Below are 17,387 nucleotides of genomic sequence, written 5' to 3'. Positions count from 1 at the left end.
AAAGTACAAAAAAGGATATTTTAACCACAGAAAAACATAAGTTATTTTCTAGGTAAGGGCAACAGATATTCTTATATACACTAATGCTGTTAAAGTGATTAGTATAAACTTAAAAAAAAAAAAAAAGTGTTGAAAAAAAGAAGTCAGGGCTGGGGATATATCTCAGTTGGTAGAGTGCTTGCCTCACATGCACAAGGCCTTGGGTTCAATTCCCAGTACCACAAAAAGAAAAAAAAAAGAAGTCTTAGAAATTGATCCATGATTTAATTATTTTACTTAAGAAATATATATGCAATGAAATAAAATGGATCCAACCCCTCCTCTTGGTATAAAGAACCCTGAGAAGGAACATTCAAGAATCTTGGCAGAAATCATACTTTTCTAACATTATTACTATCATCATCAAGATAATGTTCTAATCTATAAAATATAAAGAGCTGTGCTAAAATGCTACTAGTTGTATCAGTGAAAATATTACAGGTAAATTTTGTGTCCCCCACCCCATATTTTCCCAATCATAAAATTATGAAATTGAGGGGGCTTGGGCTGTGGCTCAGCAGTAGCCCATTTGCCTGGCATGTATGAGGCACTGGGTTCAATTCTCAGCACTGCATATAAATAAATAAAGATGTATCAACAACTGAAGAAATAATACAAAAAATTATGAAATTGATTCTGGTACTGAAATACAAGTAGGAATAGTCCCTAATGGCTTTCAAAGACTTATCAGTGCCACATAAACAACAAGATGAATTTTAACAGGGTCAAATCTCTTTATGATAGCCCCAAACTGGCAAATTCACCAAAACCTGGATGAGATGCTTTTCTGCTATGAGCAGAAGGAAAAGAACGAACAAACCCAAAGAAACTGAATAGTAAATTCTTCGCTCTTCAACATGACTAAAACTTTCCATTTCTTCATAGTGACATTTAACTCCTTTAATTTCTTTCAGATGTAGCCAGTCTTACTTCGAGCTACTTCCAAATGACTCTTGCTCTAATAAAGTACCATGTGAAAAAAAGTTGTTTTTAATCTATTAAATTTTTTTCTAACATAAACTAAACTCTTCCAAGTTACCTGTATGGTCACAGCTCCGGATGCATTTGTGTTACTATTACTTGGTGAAGCAGTATTTGCCTGTGGTGTCTTTGCAGTGCTTGGGGAAGAAACTGGTATAGTCATCTGATTGAGAACATCCTTCTGAACACTGGATTCCTCTATTGGATCCTTTTCTTTCTGAGTTGTGCTAAGGAAAAAAGAGTTTGGATTTAGAGAACAAGAATTACTGAACTACCAATGAGAAGAAAAAGTCATGCTAAAGATTTTTTATACTTAAACTTGTACCTTAATGCAGGAAGCTCAGCTGTACATGGAGGATTTGTACTCATACTGAGTTGCAGGGCAGAAGTACAGTCTGTTTGCTCATCTTCTACAGGTACTGGGCAACTAACTCTCAAGTCTTCATTATCCTTAAATAAACAGATATTCAAAATTACATTTAGACATTTTTCTAAATAAGATGTACAAATGGCCAATAAGCACATGAAAAAGATGATCAACATCATTAGCAATTAGGGAAATGAAAATCAAAACCTGAGAAACCCTTATATACCTACTAGTATGGCTATAATAAAAAAGACAGAAATCAACAAATATTGGAGATGATTATGGAGGTACTGGATCTCTCATACATTGAAAGTAGCAATGTAAAAAAGATGAAGCAGCTTTAGAAACCAATGGCAATTCCTCAAAAAATTAAATAATTATATGACCCAGCAATTCCACTTCTATATACATACCTAAGAGAAATAAAATCAGGTCTTATCTCATATAGACAGGGGGAAAAAAAGGTCTACACAATTAAAAAAAAAAAAAAATATATATATATTTTGGTTGTAGTTGGACACAATAACTTTATTTTACTTATTTTTATGTGGTGCTGAGGATAGAATCCAGTGCCTCACACATGCTAGGCAAGAGCTGTACCACTTAGCCACAATGCCAGCCAATACAAAAAATTTTATATTCACCGTAGCATCATTTATAATAACCCCAAAGTGAAAATGAACCAAATGTCCATCAACTGATGAAGGGGGGGGAAATGTGGTATATTAAAACACAGAATATTGTTTGGCAATAATAAGAATGAAGTGCTTGACACGGAAGCACATACCTTTCATCTCAAGACTCAGGAGGTTGAGTCAGGAGGATTTTAAGTTTGAGACAAGCTCAACTCTGAGACCCGGTCTCAAAATTAAGAAAGGGCTAGTGATTTAGCAGAGTGAAAAGGCATCCCTAAGTTCAATCCCCATTACCAAACAAACAAAAACAAAAAGGAATGATGTACTTATATCGCTTCAAAGTGAAGATTTTCTGCTAAGTAAAATAAACCAGGTCACAAAAAGACAAATAATGTATGATTTCATTTATTTGAGGTACCTAGAGGAGTCAATAGAAACACAAAGTGGAAATATAGTTGCCAGGGGTTAAGGGTTGAAGGAAACAGGAAGAAGCTCAATGGATATACAGTTTTAGTTTTATTTGATGAATTCTACAGACTGGCAATGCAACAATGTGCATGTACTTAACCACTACATATACACTGGAAATGGCTAAGATAGCAATTTTATATTGCAGGTATTTTACCACAAAATAAATATGTGTGTGTATATTTTATATATATATCTCTCTGATAAATAATGGGGATGGAACCCAGAACACTTTACCACTGAACTATATCCCCAGATCTTTTAAACTGTATTTTGAGACAGGGTCTTGCTAAGTTGCTGAGATGGGCCTGGAAATTGCCATCCTCCTGCCTGCTTCCTGAATTATTGGCATTACAGGTGTGTAACACCATGCCTGACTACCAATTAAAACAAACAAACAAACAAAAAACAAAACAAAAAAAACCCAACAGGAACAAAAACAAGGCCCAGAATTTAAAACTGATGAATGAAATAAAAGATATAATAGATTTAGAGGGGAATATTTAGGAACACTTTGTAGAAAACATAGTTGAGAACAAAAATAAAAATCATAATAACAACCAAAACAAGATACAAAGTTCTAATAACATATTAAGAGTTCAAAAAAGGACAAAGAATGATTTATGAAAGAAATAATTAAATGAATTCCCCAGCATGATATGACAAGAGTTTCCAGATAGATAGTCTACCAATGAATGAAAAAGAGCCATACACCAAAGACCCATTATCATGAAGTACCAGAGAAAAATAAAATACGCTCTAATTACCTTCAAAGAAAGATAAAATTTACAGAAATCAAAGCCCCTAGACTTAAATAAAGGTATTATGTCCATCTACAACTAAAAAGGTTTAAAAAAAAAAAAAAAAAAAAAAAAACCCATGGAAGCTGGATGATTTTCTCAACAAGATGATTATATCTGAATTTAAGAACCTGCTTTTACCTAGACACTGAAGAATAAAAAGAAATCATTAAAGTGAAAGAATTTACATGAATTTTTAAGACAAAACTCTGAGAATATGCCAAACACTTTTGATTCTCAACTTTAAAACAAAAACACACCCTAAGACCCAGCAACTTCATTTCTCTTTCTCTCTCTCTCTCTATATATACATCCTAGACGTTCTTGTTCATATAAAGATTTGAATATTTTTAAGAGCATTATTTATATTGGCAAACAGAAAGCTACAATTTCCATCAACAGCAGAATGAAGACATAATTTCATTTAGATATTTACAAATGGGCACAATGCACATTATATTGTTTAGGGCAAACTAAGAGCTGCAACCTTTTGGTAGGCCCCTCTTTTAAGTTATAAAGGGCTGCAGAAATATATATACATACATACATAAAACCAAGAAGTAGTACACAAAGCCTAAAATATTTACGATTTACCCCTTTTCAGAAAAAGTTTGCCAATCCAGAATGGTAAACTAGAAAAGAAAATTATTATCACAAAGTTATATCTAAACAGAAGAGGGGGGGAAGGAGAACCGCAAACAGGAAGAGGATACACATGTTGCTTCTAAGATACTGAGGGCATTTACAGTCCACAATTGTAGGTTGGGAGTACATGGGTAAGTACACTTCATTATTATTCTTTTAAAATGTATGTGTCTGTCTGTCTCACCAAATCTGAGAAGTTATCAGTTATAAAACAAATCATTATTTTATAAGGTGCCCAGAAAAACACTGCCACTTAAACCATGATACATTTTACATTTTAATTATTAGCCTGATTTATTTAATTACTTTTTTGGTAATAGGGATTGAACCCAGGGCACTTTACCACTGAGCCATATCTCCAGTCCTGTTTTACATTTTGTTTAGAGACAGGGTCTTGCTGAGATACCCCAGGCCTCTCTTAAGTTGCTGAGGCTGGCTTTCTTTGAACCTGCAATCCTCCTGCCTCAGCCTCCTGAGCTGCTGAGAAATGGGCATGTACCACCACGCCTGGCTGACAGTCTAATTTTTAAAGATGGTAAAATGTGAAAAAAATGTATATCTTAGAATTAATAAAATAACTACCATATTTCAAAATATTTTAAAATGAGGGCTGACAGTAGAAAAAGGAAAATTTTTTTTTTGGGGGGGTGTGTGTGGGGAGTGGTACCATGGATTGAACGACTGAGCCACATCCTAACCTTTATTTTCTATTTTATTAGAGACAAGGTCTCACTGAGTTGTTTAGTGCCTCGCTAAATTGCTGAGGCTGGCTTTGAACTCTCTATCCTCCTGCCTTGGCCTCCCAAGCTGCTGGGATCACAGGTGTGCACCACCGTGCCCAGCTGGAAAACAATTTCTTACAGAGAACACTATCAAAAGATGAACTATAGACCAAGTATCAAAGCAGAAAAACATTTACAGAATCTAAGACTTAGAAATTTATACCTCATGACCACTTGTTCAGGAAGTTCTAGAAGATGTGACCAGTCATAATATAGGAAAATAAAAAGAGGAAGAAGGGGATCCAATAAAGGAGACTAAGGAAAATTTAACAAAATGGTGAAGGAATACAGAGATATGAAAAATTGTGTCCTATATGTGTAATAAGAATTGTAATGCTTTCCACTGCTGTCCTGTAGTTAAATAAAACAATTAAAAAAATAATAATGGTGAAGGAAGTCCAAGAAACAGTCATATAGCAGGCCACTGAGAATGTATAAGAAAAAGAAAATAATTACAGTGTACTCTGTCATTTATGTTTTTTAAAAAAATATTTATTTGGGGTTGGGGCTGTGGCTCAGCAATTGTGCACTTGCCTGGGAAGTGTGAGGCACTGGTTTTGATTCTCAGCACTACATATAAATAAATAAAAATAAAGGTCTATCAACAACTAAAAAAAAATATTTAAAAAGAAATATTTATTATTTTTTACTGGTAGTTGGACACAATACCTATTTATTTACTTTTATGTGGTGCTGAAGATCAAACCCAGGGCCTTGCACGTGCTAGGTGAGTCTACCACTGAATTGCAACTCAAGCCCTAATCTATCATTTATTAAAAAAAAAAAAAGCGGGGCTGAGGTTGTGGCTCAAGTGGCAGAGCGCTCGCCTAGCAAGCATGAGGCACTGGGTTCAGTCCTCAGCACGACATAAAAAGAAAAGATATTGTGTCCACCTTAAAACAAAAACCCTAAAATATATTTTTAAAAAATGTAATACTGAGACATGGCTTACAAATAACAGCATGTTTTAGTCTACTGGTGATGCTTTTTACTTAGATACTGAAATAATGGGCACCTTATAACTGATGATATCTCATAAATGATGAAGCCCAATATACTGGGAAGATGGGAAAAATTTTTATGTTTATTTAAGAGAGCTATATATATTTCCTTAGCTCTAGAATGTAAATCTAACAATGTCTAAAATCTTACTTTTTAAAGAAATATGAAGAGGTCTACACTCAAAAATATTGTAGGATGTAGTAGTATAACTTGCTGATATCTACTCTCCACTATTTCAAAGGCTAAGTTTATCAAGTTAATTATAGGGTAGTAAGTGGAAATACAGCTTTCGACTTATTAAGCTGATTGACTTTAAAGACATGTAAGAGTCAAAGAACATTTTATTGACCTTGTATAATACAACTTTATTATAAGTCCTTTAAAATAAGGTATGCTGAAAACTCCACAAGTTAAAACTATGATAGAAATACTAAGTATAAATAAAATTTAAAATAATAGCCCTGAAAACAATGCCCATAAACACAGTTCCAGAAAGTGAGAGAATCACATTGATTCTTCAGTGATTACCTTTTCTTTGTAGACACCTTTAACAACATCAGACATTCTATTCTCCAAAACAAGTTCACCTGGCATTCTTGATGAACTTCCAGGTAATGGAGGAAAATTTGAAGCTAGTAAGTCAAACTTTGGTGTAGGAGCCTTTGTTTCAGCTGTTGAAGGATGGGGTCTCTAAAAGACACAAATCATCAAACAGGTCATATGCCTATTGAATTCTCTAATACTTGTGCTGTACCACTGAGCCACAATCCCAGCCTGCCTATTTATCTTTAGATAGCTCTCTCTTCTGTTCCTTTTGCAAACTGCCACACTCCTTAAAATTCTGAACCAATATCTACTGTTCTTCAGTTTCTGTTTGCAATTCCCCATTCTATAAATAAAAATAAAAACAAAAACCCTAATCCTACCATTCCATCAGTTTTACTCTATCCTAATGGAGAACAGCCAGGAACGATGGTGCATGCTGGTAATCCCAGAAACTTCTAAGGCTAAGACAGGAAGATAGCATAGACTCTTCCACTTTCTATCTCATCCCCTCTTCCCTTGACCCTGAACTCAACATTCCACTAAAACTGCACAAGATGTCAATGCCTTTCACCACAAAAATCTGGAAGTCAGACTATTTTTACTGACTTCATTATATAGCATGTGGCATGATTGCCCTTCTTTCTTTTGGGAGTGTACTTTCTTCTTTTTTGCAATGCTGATGATCAAATGAAGGCCTTCAAACATGTTCAGCAAGTGTTCTACTACTGAGCTAAAACCCTCGCTCTGGGAGTTTGTTATTTTTATTTTATTTTATTTTATTTTATTTAGCTTTAGTGGTCTTCTCTTTGTTTCTTCTCAGATCTGAAAACCATGTGCGCTTTTCTCATTTCTGATTTGTTAAATTTTGGTTTCTATTCTTTTTACTTCCACATTTTCCATGGGTTATCCATCATTCATGGGTTCAGATACACCGATATGTGAACGAACAGCTATATCTCTCCTTTTTTTCTTTGACTTAGGATTGGCACTTAACCACTTAGCCATACCCACAGCCCCTTTGGAGACAGCCTATCGATAAGTTGTTTATGGGCTCGCTAAGTTGGTGAGGCTGGCTCTGGCAGCCTGGCAAGCAGAAAAGACTTAAAACAATCCTTTTCCCTTTTGGTGGCCATGGCAGCACAACTGAATTGTACATTTTAAATAGTTTCAGCCCAGGCTCTTTTTACATTCAGATTTCACTTGGGATAATTCAAACAACATACTAAAAACTCTTGCTTTTAGTCCAAAAGTCACTACCACATTACATTCCCCAAAGTTTCATATTTGGACTTCTTTTATTACTGTTCACAGGGTAACTTGTGAGAATTTTATCTCTTATTATTTCAATTACTATGTGAAAGTTTACAAATATTAAAATTTTAGGACCTCTAGCTAAGACCTCTCCCCTCTTATACTACAAGGTGTGTTTATCATCTTTTCCTTCACCCCAACAATTTGTCCTTAATCCAGACATTTTCAACATGTTAAAGAGATCTAATCTCTCTCTTCCTCAAATGTTGAAGGCCACTTAAAAGACTATTCTTGGTGTTTTAATGCAATAATTTTCTTCTTTGAATATTATTCCTTTTCACTGTAAAACATACATGTAAAATAAGCATTGTATTACACATTTATGATACATCTATAAATCTGGGGTGGGGGATCCTTGAGGCCTCCATGCTTTTTTTAATTCTTATTTTTGGCAGTGTTGGCATGCCAAAAAGACACTACCACTGAGCCACATCCCCAACCCAATCTCCATGCACCGTTATTCCTCAACTCTTTTTGCCTCTAGATTAGAGACAATGCAAAATTCACTAAGAACAAATAATGGAAATAAAAATAAGTAATTGAAACTCGACAAAATTCAAACATGATATATAAAAGAATCAGCAATAGACAGATAATTACCCAATTAAAAAATTAAATAAAATAAAGGCATTGTATCTAACTACAACTAAAAAATAAATATTAAAAAAAAAAAAAAAAAAAGAATGAAGGAGGGCTAGGGATGTGGCTCAGTGGATGTGTCTTCAGTGGTAGCTCAGTTGATATAGTGTTGCCTAGCATTCACAAAGCCCTGGGGCATTTAAAAAAAAAAAAATACTATCCCCTCTCTGATAAAAAACAATTAATCAAACATATACTGCATTAGGCTATAGATAAAAGAAACTTTGTTGTTCATGGAAGCAAAAAAAAAAAAAGACAGCTCCTACAGAAGGTTATCTGGCAGCAATTATTGAATTGTGATCCAGAAAAGCCACTCCAAGGGATTCTCCTTCAGATATAATCATACCTATGAGAAATGATGATATTATAAATAATGCAATGATAATTCCATATTATCAAAAGACTGGAGCTACTTAAATATCCATAAATAATGCAATAAATCTTTCATATTTTTAAAAAATATATTAGGTATTCAAATAATTTTTTTGAAAAGAGAATATCAAAAAATTGTAACCGGGCTGGGGATGTGGCTCAAGTGGTAGCGCATTCGCCTGGCATGCACAGGGCGCTGGGTTCCATCCTCAGCACCACATAAAAATAAAGATGTTGTGTCCACTGAAAACTGAAAAATAAATACTTAAAAAAAAATTTGTAATTCTCTTGCCACAGCCTCCCTAGCTGCTGGGATTACAGGTGTGTGCCATTATATCTGGCCCTTTTTATTTTTTTGAGATGAGCTGTAAGTTGCTGAGGCTGGTCTTGAACTTGCAACACTGGCCGGTGCAGTGGCACATACCTGTAATCCTAGCAGCTCGGGAGGCTGAAGCAAAAAGATCACAAGTTCAAAGCAAGCTTTAGCAACTCAGCAAGCCCTGTCTCAAATTAAAATATAAAAAGGGCAGGGGATATGGTTCAGTGGTTAAGTGCCCCTGGTTCCATTCCCAATACCCACCCCCCGGCCTCGCCCCGCCAAACCAAAACCCAAAAACAGGCCTGGGGTTGTGGTTCAGGGTAGAGTGCTTGTCTCGAATACATGAGGCACTGGGTTTGATCCCCAGCATCACATAAAAAAAAAAAAAAAACCTAAATAAACAAAATAAAGGTATCGTGTCCATCTACAACTAAAAAATATTTAAAACAAAAGCCAACAGAAAAAACCCAAACACCTCCCCAAATTTGCAACCCTGTCTTAGCCTCTCATGGGGTTGGTTCACCCAGCTTCTATTTTCCTTTACTAAATACTAAAACCAATGAAAAGGCAGACCACAAGTCAATGCCATAGTAAATCACAATAGAGAAAACAAAACAAACAAACAAAAAGAAAGATGTAATTAAAGGTTAAAAACACTCACTGGGATTCTGTCATCTTCTCGTCGTCTTCGACCTCTGAAAATAGTTCTCCTTTTAAAAACAAAAGAAGGTGTTGGGGACAACTTGTAAGATTCTTCAAATATACACAATCTAACAAAAATGGAGAGATTTCTAGTTTAACTTATATTCTAAATCTAAATCCACCAAAATTAAAAGATATAGTCTTCTGAAAGCAATCTGAGCTTATATAACCAAAAGCTCCACCACCAGTTAGCTGGTTCATTTTTACTATTTTTTTTGCTCTCTCCATACCAGAAGCATATCAGAGTTTAATTTAGGCAAGGTAGGCACTATAAAACCCATTCCTACAGGTTATACTTAGAATAACTAAAACCCTAAGGCACAAAGATGGATAGCCTATTTTTCTAAGCTGCCTTCTCCTTGGCCAACTATAAAGAACTTCAAAATATAAATTTCTGATCATAGTGGCTGGGCATGGTGGCATATGCCTGTAATACCAGTGGCTTAGGAGGCTGAGTCAGGAAAATTTCAAGTTCAAAGCCAGCCTGAGCAATGAAGAGCCAAGCAACTCAGTGAGATCCTGTCTCTAAATAAAATACAAAATAGGACTGGGGATGTGGTTCAGTGGTTGAGTGCCCCCCCCCCAGTTCAATTCCCAGTACCCCACCCCCAAATTCTGATCATAGCTATTCTATATGGATACTCTATATTTCTTAATTATTTTTAAAAAACTACTGGGAGGTTGAGGTTGTGGCTCAGTGGTAGAGTGCATCTGAGCACATGTGAGGCACTAGGCTTGATCTTCAGCACCACATAAAAAATAAGCAAATCAAGGTATCATGTCCACCTACATCTAAATACATTAACAACAAAAACAAAACCAGTAAACACCCACTGAGGTTAGCCATTACAGTGGCTGATGCTTGCCAAGCATGAAGCCCTGTGTTAGATTCCCAGTACTATAACAACAGAAACAACAACAACAAAAATCTAAAAAATTATTAACCGATGATAAACTGTTTATTTCCATAACCACATGCAAATAATTGTTAAACCAACAACATCAATCATTAGTCATGGTCTTTGAATACACAGAATGATTGTATTGTGATCAAAGAATTTTCATACACCCATATTTTCTTACCTGCCCCTACCATAGTCCCCATTCTGTTCCATCTGTAAAACAGGAGTCTCCTTGGGAAGGTGAGTTTGCTCCTGATGCCCTATTACTGTAGGGTTATGCCGTTCGGGTGGAAAGTTCCTTGAACTAGATCTGTTCAATGGTCCATCCCCCAATGACACAGAGCCCTCTGTTGAATGTTCTGAACCACTGGATGACCTAAAATGAGGCTTCACACTATAAGAAATAAGATCATATACATCAAAAGATGTATCAAGACAGAAAAAACCTTTCTTTGTACTCTGGTTGTCATATAGTGAAAATGTTACCTGTTTTATTTCTTACATATAATATTTTCAAAAGGCAAAAGGATTTCTGTTAAAGAAATTTGTTCAAGGAGAGATTTGGGAGAAAATCCAAAGTTCTTTGGAAAAAAGAAGAAGAAGAAAAAAAAACTATTGTCTTGATATACCTATATCAGCCAGGTTAAAAATTTAACATCTGTGCCATGAACTCTCAATAAGGGGAAAACCACCAATGAAAGTAAAAATTGGTGGTGGCTGTGGTGGGGGAACAAAAAAATTCGCACTCATTTTATGTGTAAGGCATAGACATACATTACACAGATATACTATAATCTGTAATATTAAATTTTCATAGGAGAAAATTAGTAAAGAAGCTTGAAAAGTCTCTTTATGGGAATGACAATGAATAGGATAAGAAACAGTAGACATACTAAAATCTCAGCCTTCACCAAATGCAATCAGTTGCTCAAAGATCCAAATGTGGAACAGAAAACTACAGAGAAATAAAGCCAGCAGTCTGGCATGTGTCATGAATTAAGGTATACAATATGTTAAAAAGCACTGCCTCCCCCAACCCTGCTTCTGCAAAAATAGCTTTTATCTTGGATGAAAACTAGGAGCATCCAACTTCCTAAAAAATCTGTAAATAGATTAAGCTAAGGTAGCATAACAGAGAAAAGATGCAGTTTAATCAACAAGGCAAACACCTAAAGTACGCCTAAGCAACTGAGGATCTTGGCTCTACAACAGAATAACAAGGAAGCGTGAGATTTGTATTAGCCCATGACTTACAATCTTTTATAATGTTTTCATAAATACAAACTGATAATATTAATAACATTTTGCCAATTTCCTAAGCTCTTGGAACAGGGACTGAAAATCATTTATAAGCCCCAAAATTAAACATTAATTTAAATGGCACATAGAGCTATTTTATTCTCCAGAGACCATGACAAATTAGGCTATTACTATTAAACTTTAAGATAAAAATCAAGCTACAATGACACTTCAGAGAATTTATTTTGATGAGCATCTTGCTAAGTTGTAGAGCTTAACCTTGAACTTGAAATAAAACCAACAGTCTGGCATGTGTCATGACAACCTCCTGAAGTTGCTAGGATTATAGTTGTGCTTCAACATATCCAGTGAAAATAGACTGGGTAGGGAGGTAGGGGTGTAATTGGGGCTTAAACCTGGGTATTTAACCACGGAGCCAGACCCTTAGCTCTTTTAATTTTTTTATTTTGAGACAAGGTCTTGCTAAGTTGTTGAGGCTGGCCTTCAACTTGTGATCCTCCTGCCTCAGGTTCCTGAGCTGCTGGAATGACAGGTGTGCGCCACTGCACCTGGCAAAAATAGGTTCTTCAATAGCAATAAAAATTACAGTATGTCACTTATCAGTTTTTTCCAAAATATTTATTATCTAGCATATCTGAAAATGACCTCAAGAGTTTGATAGATTATTTACATATCTGTTCAGAAACTATCATTCACCAATTTTCACCTTGTATACCAATAAGCCTAATGGACAAATTATTTTATTATTATAGTTTAAACAGCCCTCAGATCTCATAATCTTACCCTTCATTGACAGGGACTTACGATCTCAATCCAGGCAACAGAAAAGAGAATGAAGAAAGAAGTGATAAAGCCAGAAGAAAAGGGGAAGTGACAGAAAGATAGAAAAATGCCTGGATTTTTGAAAGTTAGTCCTATTCTCTCTAAGTAGGACTAGTGATCATCATTGGGCTATTCTCAAAGTTATATCCAAAATTGTAAAATGGCTCTAATAGTTACTTCCTCTTTGATTGCTAACATTAATTTAAAGGAAAATGGTACAAAAGCCTGACAGCTGTCACGTCATATAATAAACAAAAGAAGTATTATACTGTTGGTCAAAAAGTTAGTTTCATTTGTAATGTTTGCAGAAATATGGAAAAAAGTACTCACGTATTATTTTTATAATTAAAAACAAACCAAAACCACTGTTGCTCAAATACATGGAAAAAAACTATACTGTGGTTTTGAAAAACATGCAAAATAATAATAAACTTGCCTATATGCTCAAAACCATAGGTGAATCTCTTTTTTTTAATAAAGGTGACTACCTTTCCTGGCTTTTTTATTGTAAATGTCATCCCTTTCACCAACAAGGCACAGTAGACAAAATGGGGACAATAAAGGAAGAACAATGAACCCACCACATTTAAAAAAAAATTAACAAAGGACCTAAAAACAGCATATTACAGGGACACAGCCACATCAATGGTTACAGCAGCACAATTCACAATTCACATCTAGAGCCAACCTAGATGTCCCTCAGTGGATGAATAGATTAAAAAAAAAAAAGTGGCATTTATACACAATGGAATATTACTCAGCAATAAAAAAGAATAAGATCATGGCATTTGCAGGGAAATGGATGGCATTAGAGAAGATTATGCTGAAGTGAAGTTAGCCAATCCCCCGAAAAACAAATGCCAAATGTCTTCTCTGATTTAAGGGAGGTGACTCAAAATGGGGTTGGGAGGGACAGCAAGGGAGGAAGATTACCTGTAGATAGGAAATAGGGGTGGGAGGGAAAGGGAGGGAGAAGGGGAATAGCATGGATGGTGAAAGGAGACCCTCATCATTATACAAAATACATGTATGAAGATGTGAATTTGGTATCAACATACCTTATATACAGATATGATAAATTGTAGTATAAAGGTGTATTAAAAATTGTAATGCATAAATAAATAAATAAATATTAAAAGAATTAACTAACTACATTGGCAGTGCCAGAGATCAAATCCAGGGCCTCACACATGCCAGGCCAAGTTCTTTTTTTTTTTTTTTTTAAGAGAGAGATAGAGAGAGAGAGAATTTAGTTTTCGGCGGACACAACATCTTTATTTGTATGTGGTGCTGAGGATCGAACCCAGGCCGCACGCATGCCAGGCAAGAACGCTATTGCTTGAGCCACATCCCTAGCCCTGGGGCTAAGTTCTTTATCACCAACCTCAATACCCAGTCCCGTATTTATTTTTAAGGAACCAGGGATTGAATGCCCAAGACGCTTCAACACTGAGCCACATCCCTAAACTTTTTAATTCTTTATTTTGAGACAAGGTTGCTTAGGGCATCACCGAGGCTGGCCTTGAATGTACAATCCTCCTTTTGCAACCTCCTGAGCTGTTGGGATTACAGGTGTAAGACAGGACACCCACCTTTATTTATTTGTAACATGAGCATCTGAAAAGATCAGCACCAGCCCGATCAGTTAAAAATAGCTTTTAGTCTACCTAATAACAAATATCTGTTCTACTTAAAGTGTTTAAAGCAGAAATGACACCTTCAAAGAACTATATGGGGAAATCAACACATACTTTTTTTTTTTTTTAAACAGATCTACTACCTCTAATCATGACCAATTTGTTATCTTCTCAAGAGAGAATTTAGAAATTGTATTGATTTTTTTTTCTTCTTTTTGCAGTACTAAGGATGGAACCCAGGGGCACTCTATCAATGAGCCACATCCCCTGCCCTTTTTGTTTATTTTGAGACCGGATCTTGCTTAGTTGCTTACGACCTCACTAAGAGGCTAAGGCTTGCCCTTGAACTTGTGATCCTTCTGCCTCAGCTTCAGGAGTATTAGGATTACAGGTGTGTGCTACCACACCCAGCAATTGTGATTTATTCTATTGGAAATATTTTTCAAAAAATAGTTTTAGTTGTAGATGGACACAATACCTTTATTTATTTGTATGTGGTACTAAGAATCAAACCCTGTGCCCTCAAACATGATAGGCAAGTGCTCCACCACTTAGTCTCAACCCCAGCCTCCAATGGAAATATTATTTTTTGGTACCAGGAATTGAACCTAGGGGCGCTTAACCACTGGACCACATGCCCAGCTATTTTTAATATTTTATTTAGAAACAGGGTATCACTGAGTTGCTTAGGGCCTCACTAAGTTGCTGAGGCTGACTTTGAACACACAATCCTCCTGCCTCAGAACTATATGGGGAATCAACACGTACTACTTCTTTTTTAAACAGATCTACTACCTCTAATCATGACCAATTTGTTATCTCCTGAGCTGCTGTGATTACAGGCATGCCCCATGGCGCCTGGCTTGAAACTTTTAAGAAAAAACTTTTTGTCAGTTTATGGCAGAGGAGAAAGATGTTTGGAAAGTCTTAGTCCTGGTGGTAAGAGCCACATAAGACTGGCAAGATATTTATCTTCTTCAGCCTTATTTTCTTCATCTATAAGTGAGTTAAAATTACATCATAACAAAGATCTGTGTGTTCTTGGAAATCAATCTTTTCCAAACAACAGGATGGTGACTACAGGGCAGTATGTATACTTCTATTCCTATATCATAACAACACTGAATTTTGTAGGTAATTGCTATAATTACTAAACAAAGTGTGATCTACAAACAATGTACTGCTTGTAAATTACCCTACATTATTCTTTTTCCTGAGCTAGAATCTTGCTATGTTGTCTATGCTGGCCTTGAACTCCTGGGGTCAAGTGATACTCCTGCCTCAGCCTCTCGGGTAGTTGGGACCATAGTTGTGCATGACTCTACCTGGAAGTATCCTTCATTATTAATATACAAAAAGATGCCATTTGAAACTTGAATAAAAATGTGTTTATGTAATACACATTTTCTAGCATTTAAAAATTACCTTTAGGACTGGGATGTAGCTTAGTGGGAGACCATTTGCCTAGCATATACAAGGCCATGGATAGAATGGTGGTCCCCATCTGTAATCCCAGTGGCTCAGCATTGGTCTGCCTCAATAACTTAGTGAGACACTCTTTTAAAATAAAAATTTAAAGGGCTGGGGATATTGCTCAGTGGTAGGAGTCCTCTGGGTTTAAACCCTGGTACCAAAATCCTCATAATCATCATCAAAAACACTGAATGCAGAAACAAAATAATACACCACTTTCATATCACCAAAAAAGCTTTCACAGAATATTTTTTTAAAAAAATTATGTTACTTTAAAGCAGCACGAAAACTGTCATTTCTATTTTGTGTTAAGCAGGAAACCCATTCAAATGCTTTAACAGCATCAAAGGGCATCCAAAAGTTGTGACCATTAAAGGGGAGCCAGAATGAATGCTTCCAGAATGCACTGAGACAGACATATTTTATACTATAACACTACTTTCTCTAATAAAGCACACTTCAGAAAAATCACACAAAAAAGGACTGAATTATTAGACGACATTTTGGAAATATACTATGTGGTCACCTTGCCAAAGAAGAATCAAGTGGGGGAATCGGATCCGGCAAGAGACTGAAAAATCAATGAAAAGAAATCATTAGTGGGCTGGGGTTGTGGCTCAGTGGTTAAGTACTACTGAGTTCAATCCCCAGTAGCCCCCACTACAAACACACACCAAAAGGGCAAAACTAGTAATTAATTCTAAACCATCTTTTATTCTTTGCTCATTATTCACTATCAAAAGCCATAGTAACATAAAAAATATTATCACTTGACATCTATATAAAGAAAAATACTTAATATACTTACCAATCTTCTGTAAAATAGTAAACAGGAGCCCTAATAATTTATTATCTACAAAACAGCTGTACCTATCGTCAGTGCTATAAAAATTAAGATAAAAATGTAAGACTTGCTGGGTGTGGAGGCACATGCCTATAATCCCAGTGATTTAGGAGGCTGAGGTAGGAGTTTCACAAATTCAAAGGCAGCCTCAGCAACAACAAGGCACTAAGCAATTTAGTGAGAACCCACCTCTAAATAAAATACAAAATAGGATTGTGGTGCTGGGCCTGTAGCTCAGTAGCAGAGCACTTGCCTAGCATGTGTGAGGCCCTGGGTTCAATGCTTAGCACTGCATATAAACAAATGAATAAAATAAAGGTCTGTTAATATCTTAAGGAAAAGAGAAAAATAAAGGCATGCTGTCCATCTACAACAACAACAAAAATATAGGGCTGTGGCTCAGTGGTTGAGTGTCCCTGAGTTCAATCCCCAGTATACTTTGGACCCTCTCCTCACCAAAAAAAAAGTGAGGCTTTAGGAACATAGTCTGAGATTTAAAAGCTATTTGTGTGTGTGTGTGTGTGTGTGTGTGTGTGTGTGTGTGTGTGTTTGGGGGATACTGAACCCAGGGGTGCTCTACCCCTGAGACCTACGTCCCCAGTCCTTTTTATTTTTGAGATAGGGTCTCCTAGGTGGCTGAGGCTGGCGTCCAACTCGAGATCCCCTACCCGCATCTCTAATCTCCAGTCTCTCAAGTAGCTGGGATTACAAATATGTGCCACAAGTCCTAGTGCAAAGTTAATTCTTCAGAATCTGAAATAATACGTATCACAACATTCCACATTTCTAACCCCAAAGATTTTCCAAAATGTTACCCATTTATTATACTGAGTGGCATTTA

The 17,387-nt window shown here is 36.0% G+C and overlaps 1 protein-coding gene across 15 annotated transcripts in view; it reads right to left on the bottom strand.

Moving 5' to 3' along the window:
- Nucleotides 1–362: 362 nt before the first annotated feature.
- The window catches only part of Larp4 (La ribonucleoprotein 4), a 65,927-nt gene continuing 48,902 nt past the window's right edge, over nucleotides 363–17,387 (bottom strand). For 7 of the 15 annotated variants that reach the window (XM_048802707.1, XM_048802708.1, XM_048802711.1 and 4 more), the window contains exons 11-17: nucleotides 16,229–16,273; nucleotides 10,692–10,904; nucleotides 9,568–9,616; nucleotides 6,248–6,409; nucleotides 1,346–1,470; nucleotides 1,079–1,247; nucleotides 372–997 (exon numbers count right to left, since the gene is read on the bottom strand). In XM_048802707.1, coding sequence (XP_048658664.1) covers nucleotides 950–997; nucleotides 1,079–1,247; nucleotides 1,346–1,470; nucleotides 6,248–6,409; nucleotides 9,568–9,616; nucleotides 10,692–10,904; nucleotides 16,229–16,273 — 811 coding nt within the window. In that variant the 3' untranslated portion in view covers nucleotides 372–949. Of the gene's footprint in view, nucleotides 998–1,078; nucleotides 1,248–1,345; nucleotides 1,471–6,247; nucleotides 6,410–9,567; nucleotides 9,617–10,687; nucleotides 10,905–16,228; nucleotides 16,274–17,387 lie in introns of those variants that run through there. The other 8 variants (XM_048802721.1, XM_048802710.1, XM_048802709.1 and 5 more) reach the window with 8 other exon arrangements.

This window comes from Marmota marmota, unplaced genomic scaffold (assembly GCF_001458135.2).
Source record: "Marmota marmota marmota unplaced genomic scaffold, marMar, whole genome shotgun sequence".
In the NCBI taxonomy this organism is placed as follows: Eukaryota; Metazoa; Chordata; class Mammalia; order Rodentia; family Sciuridae; genus Marmota; species Marmota marmota.
Note: the sequence above shows the minus strand (reverse complement) of the source record. Positions and strands in the feature narration are given on the sequence as shown.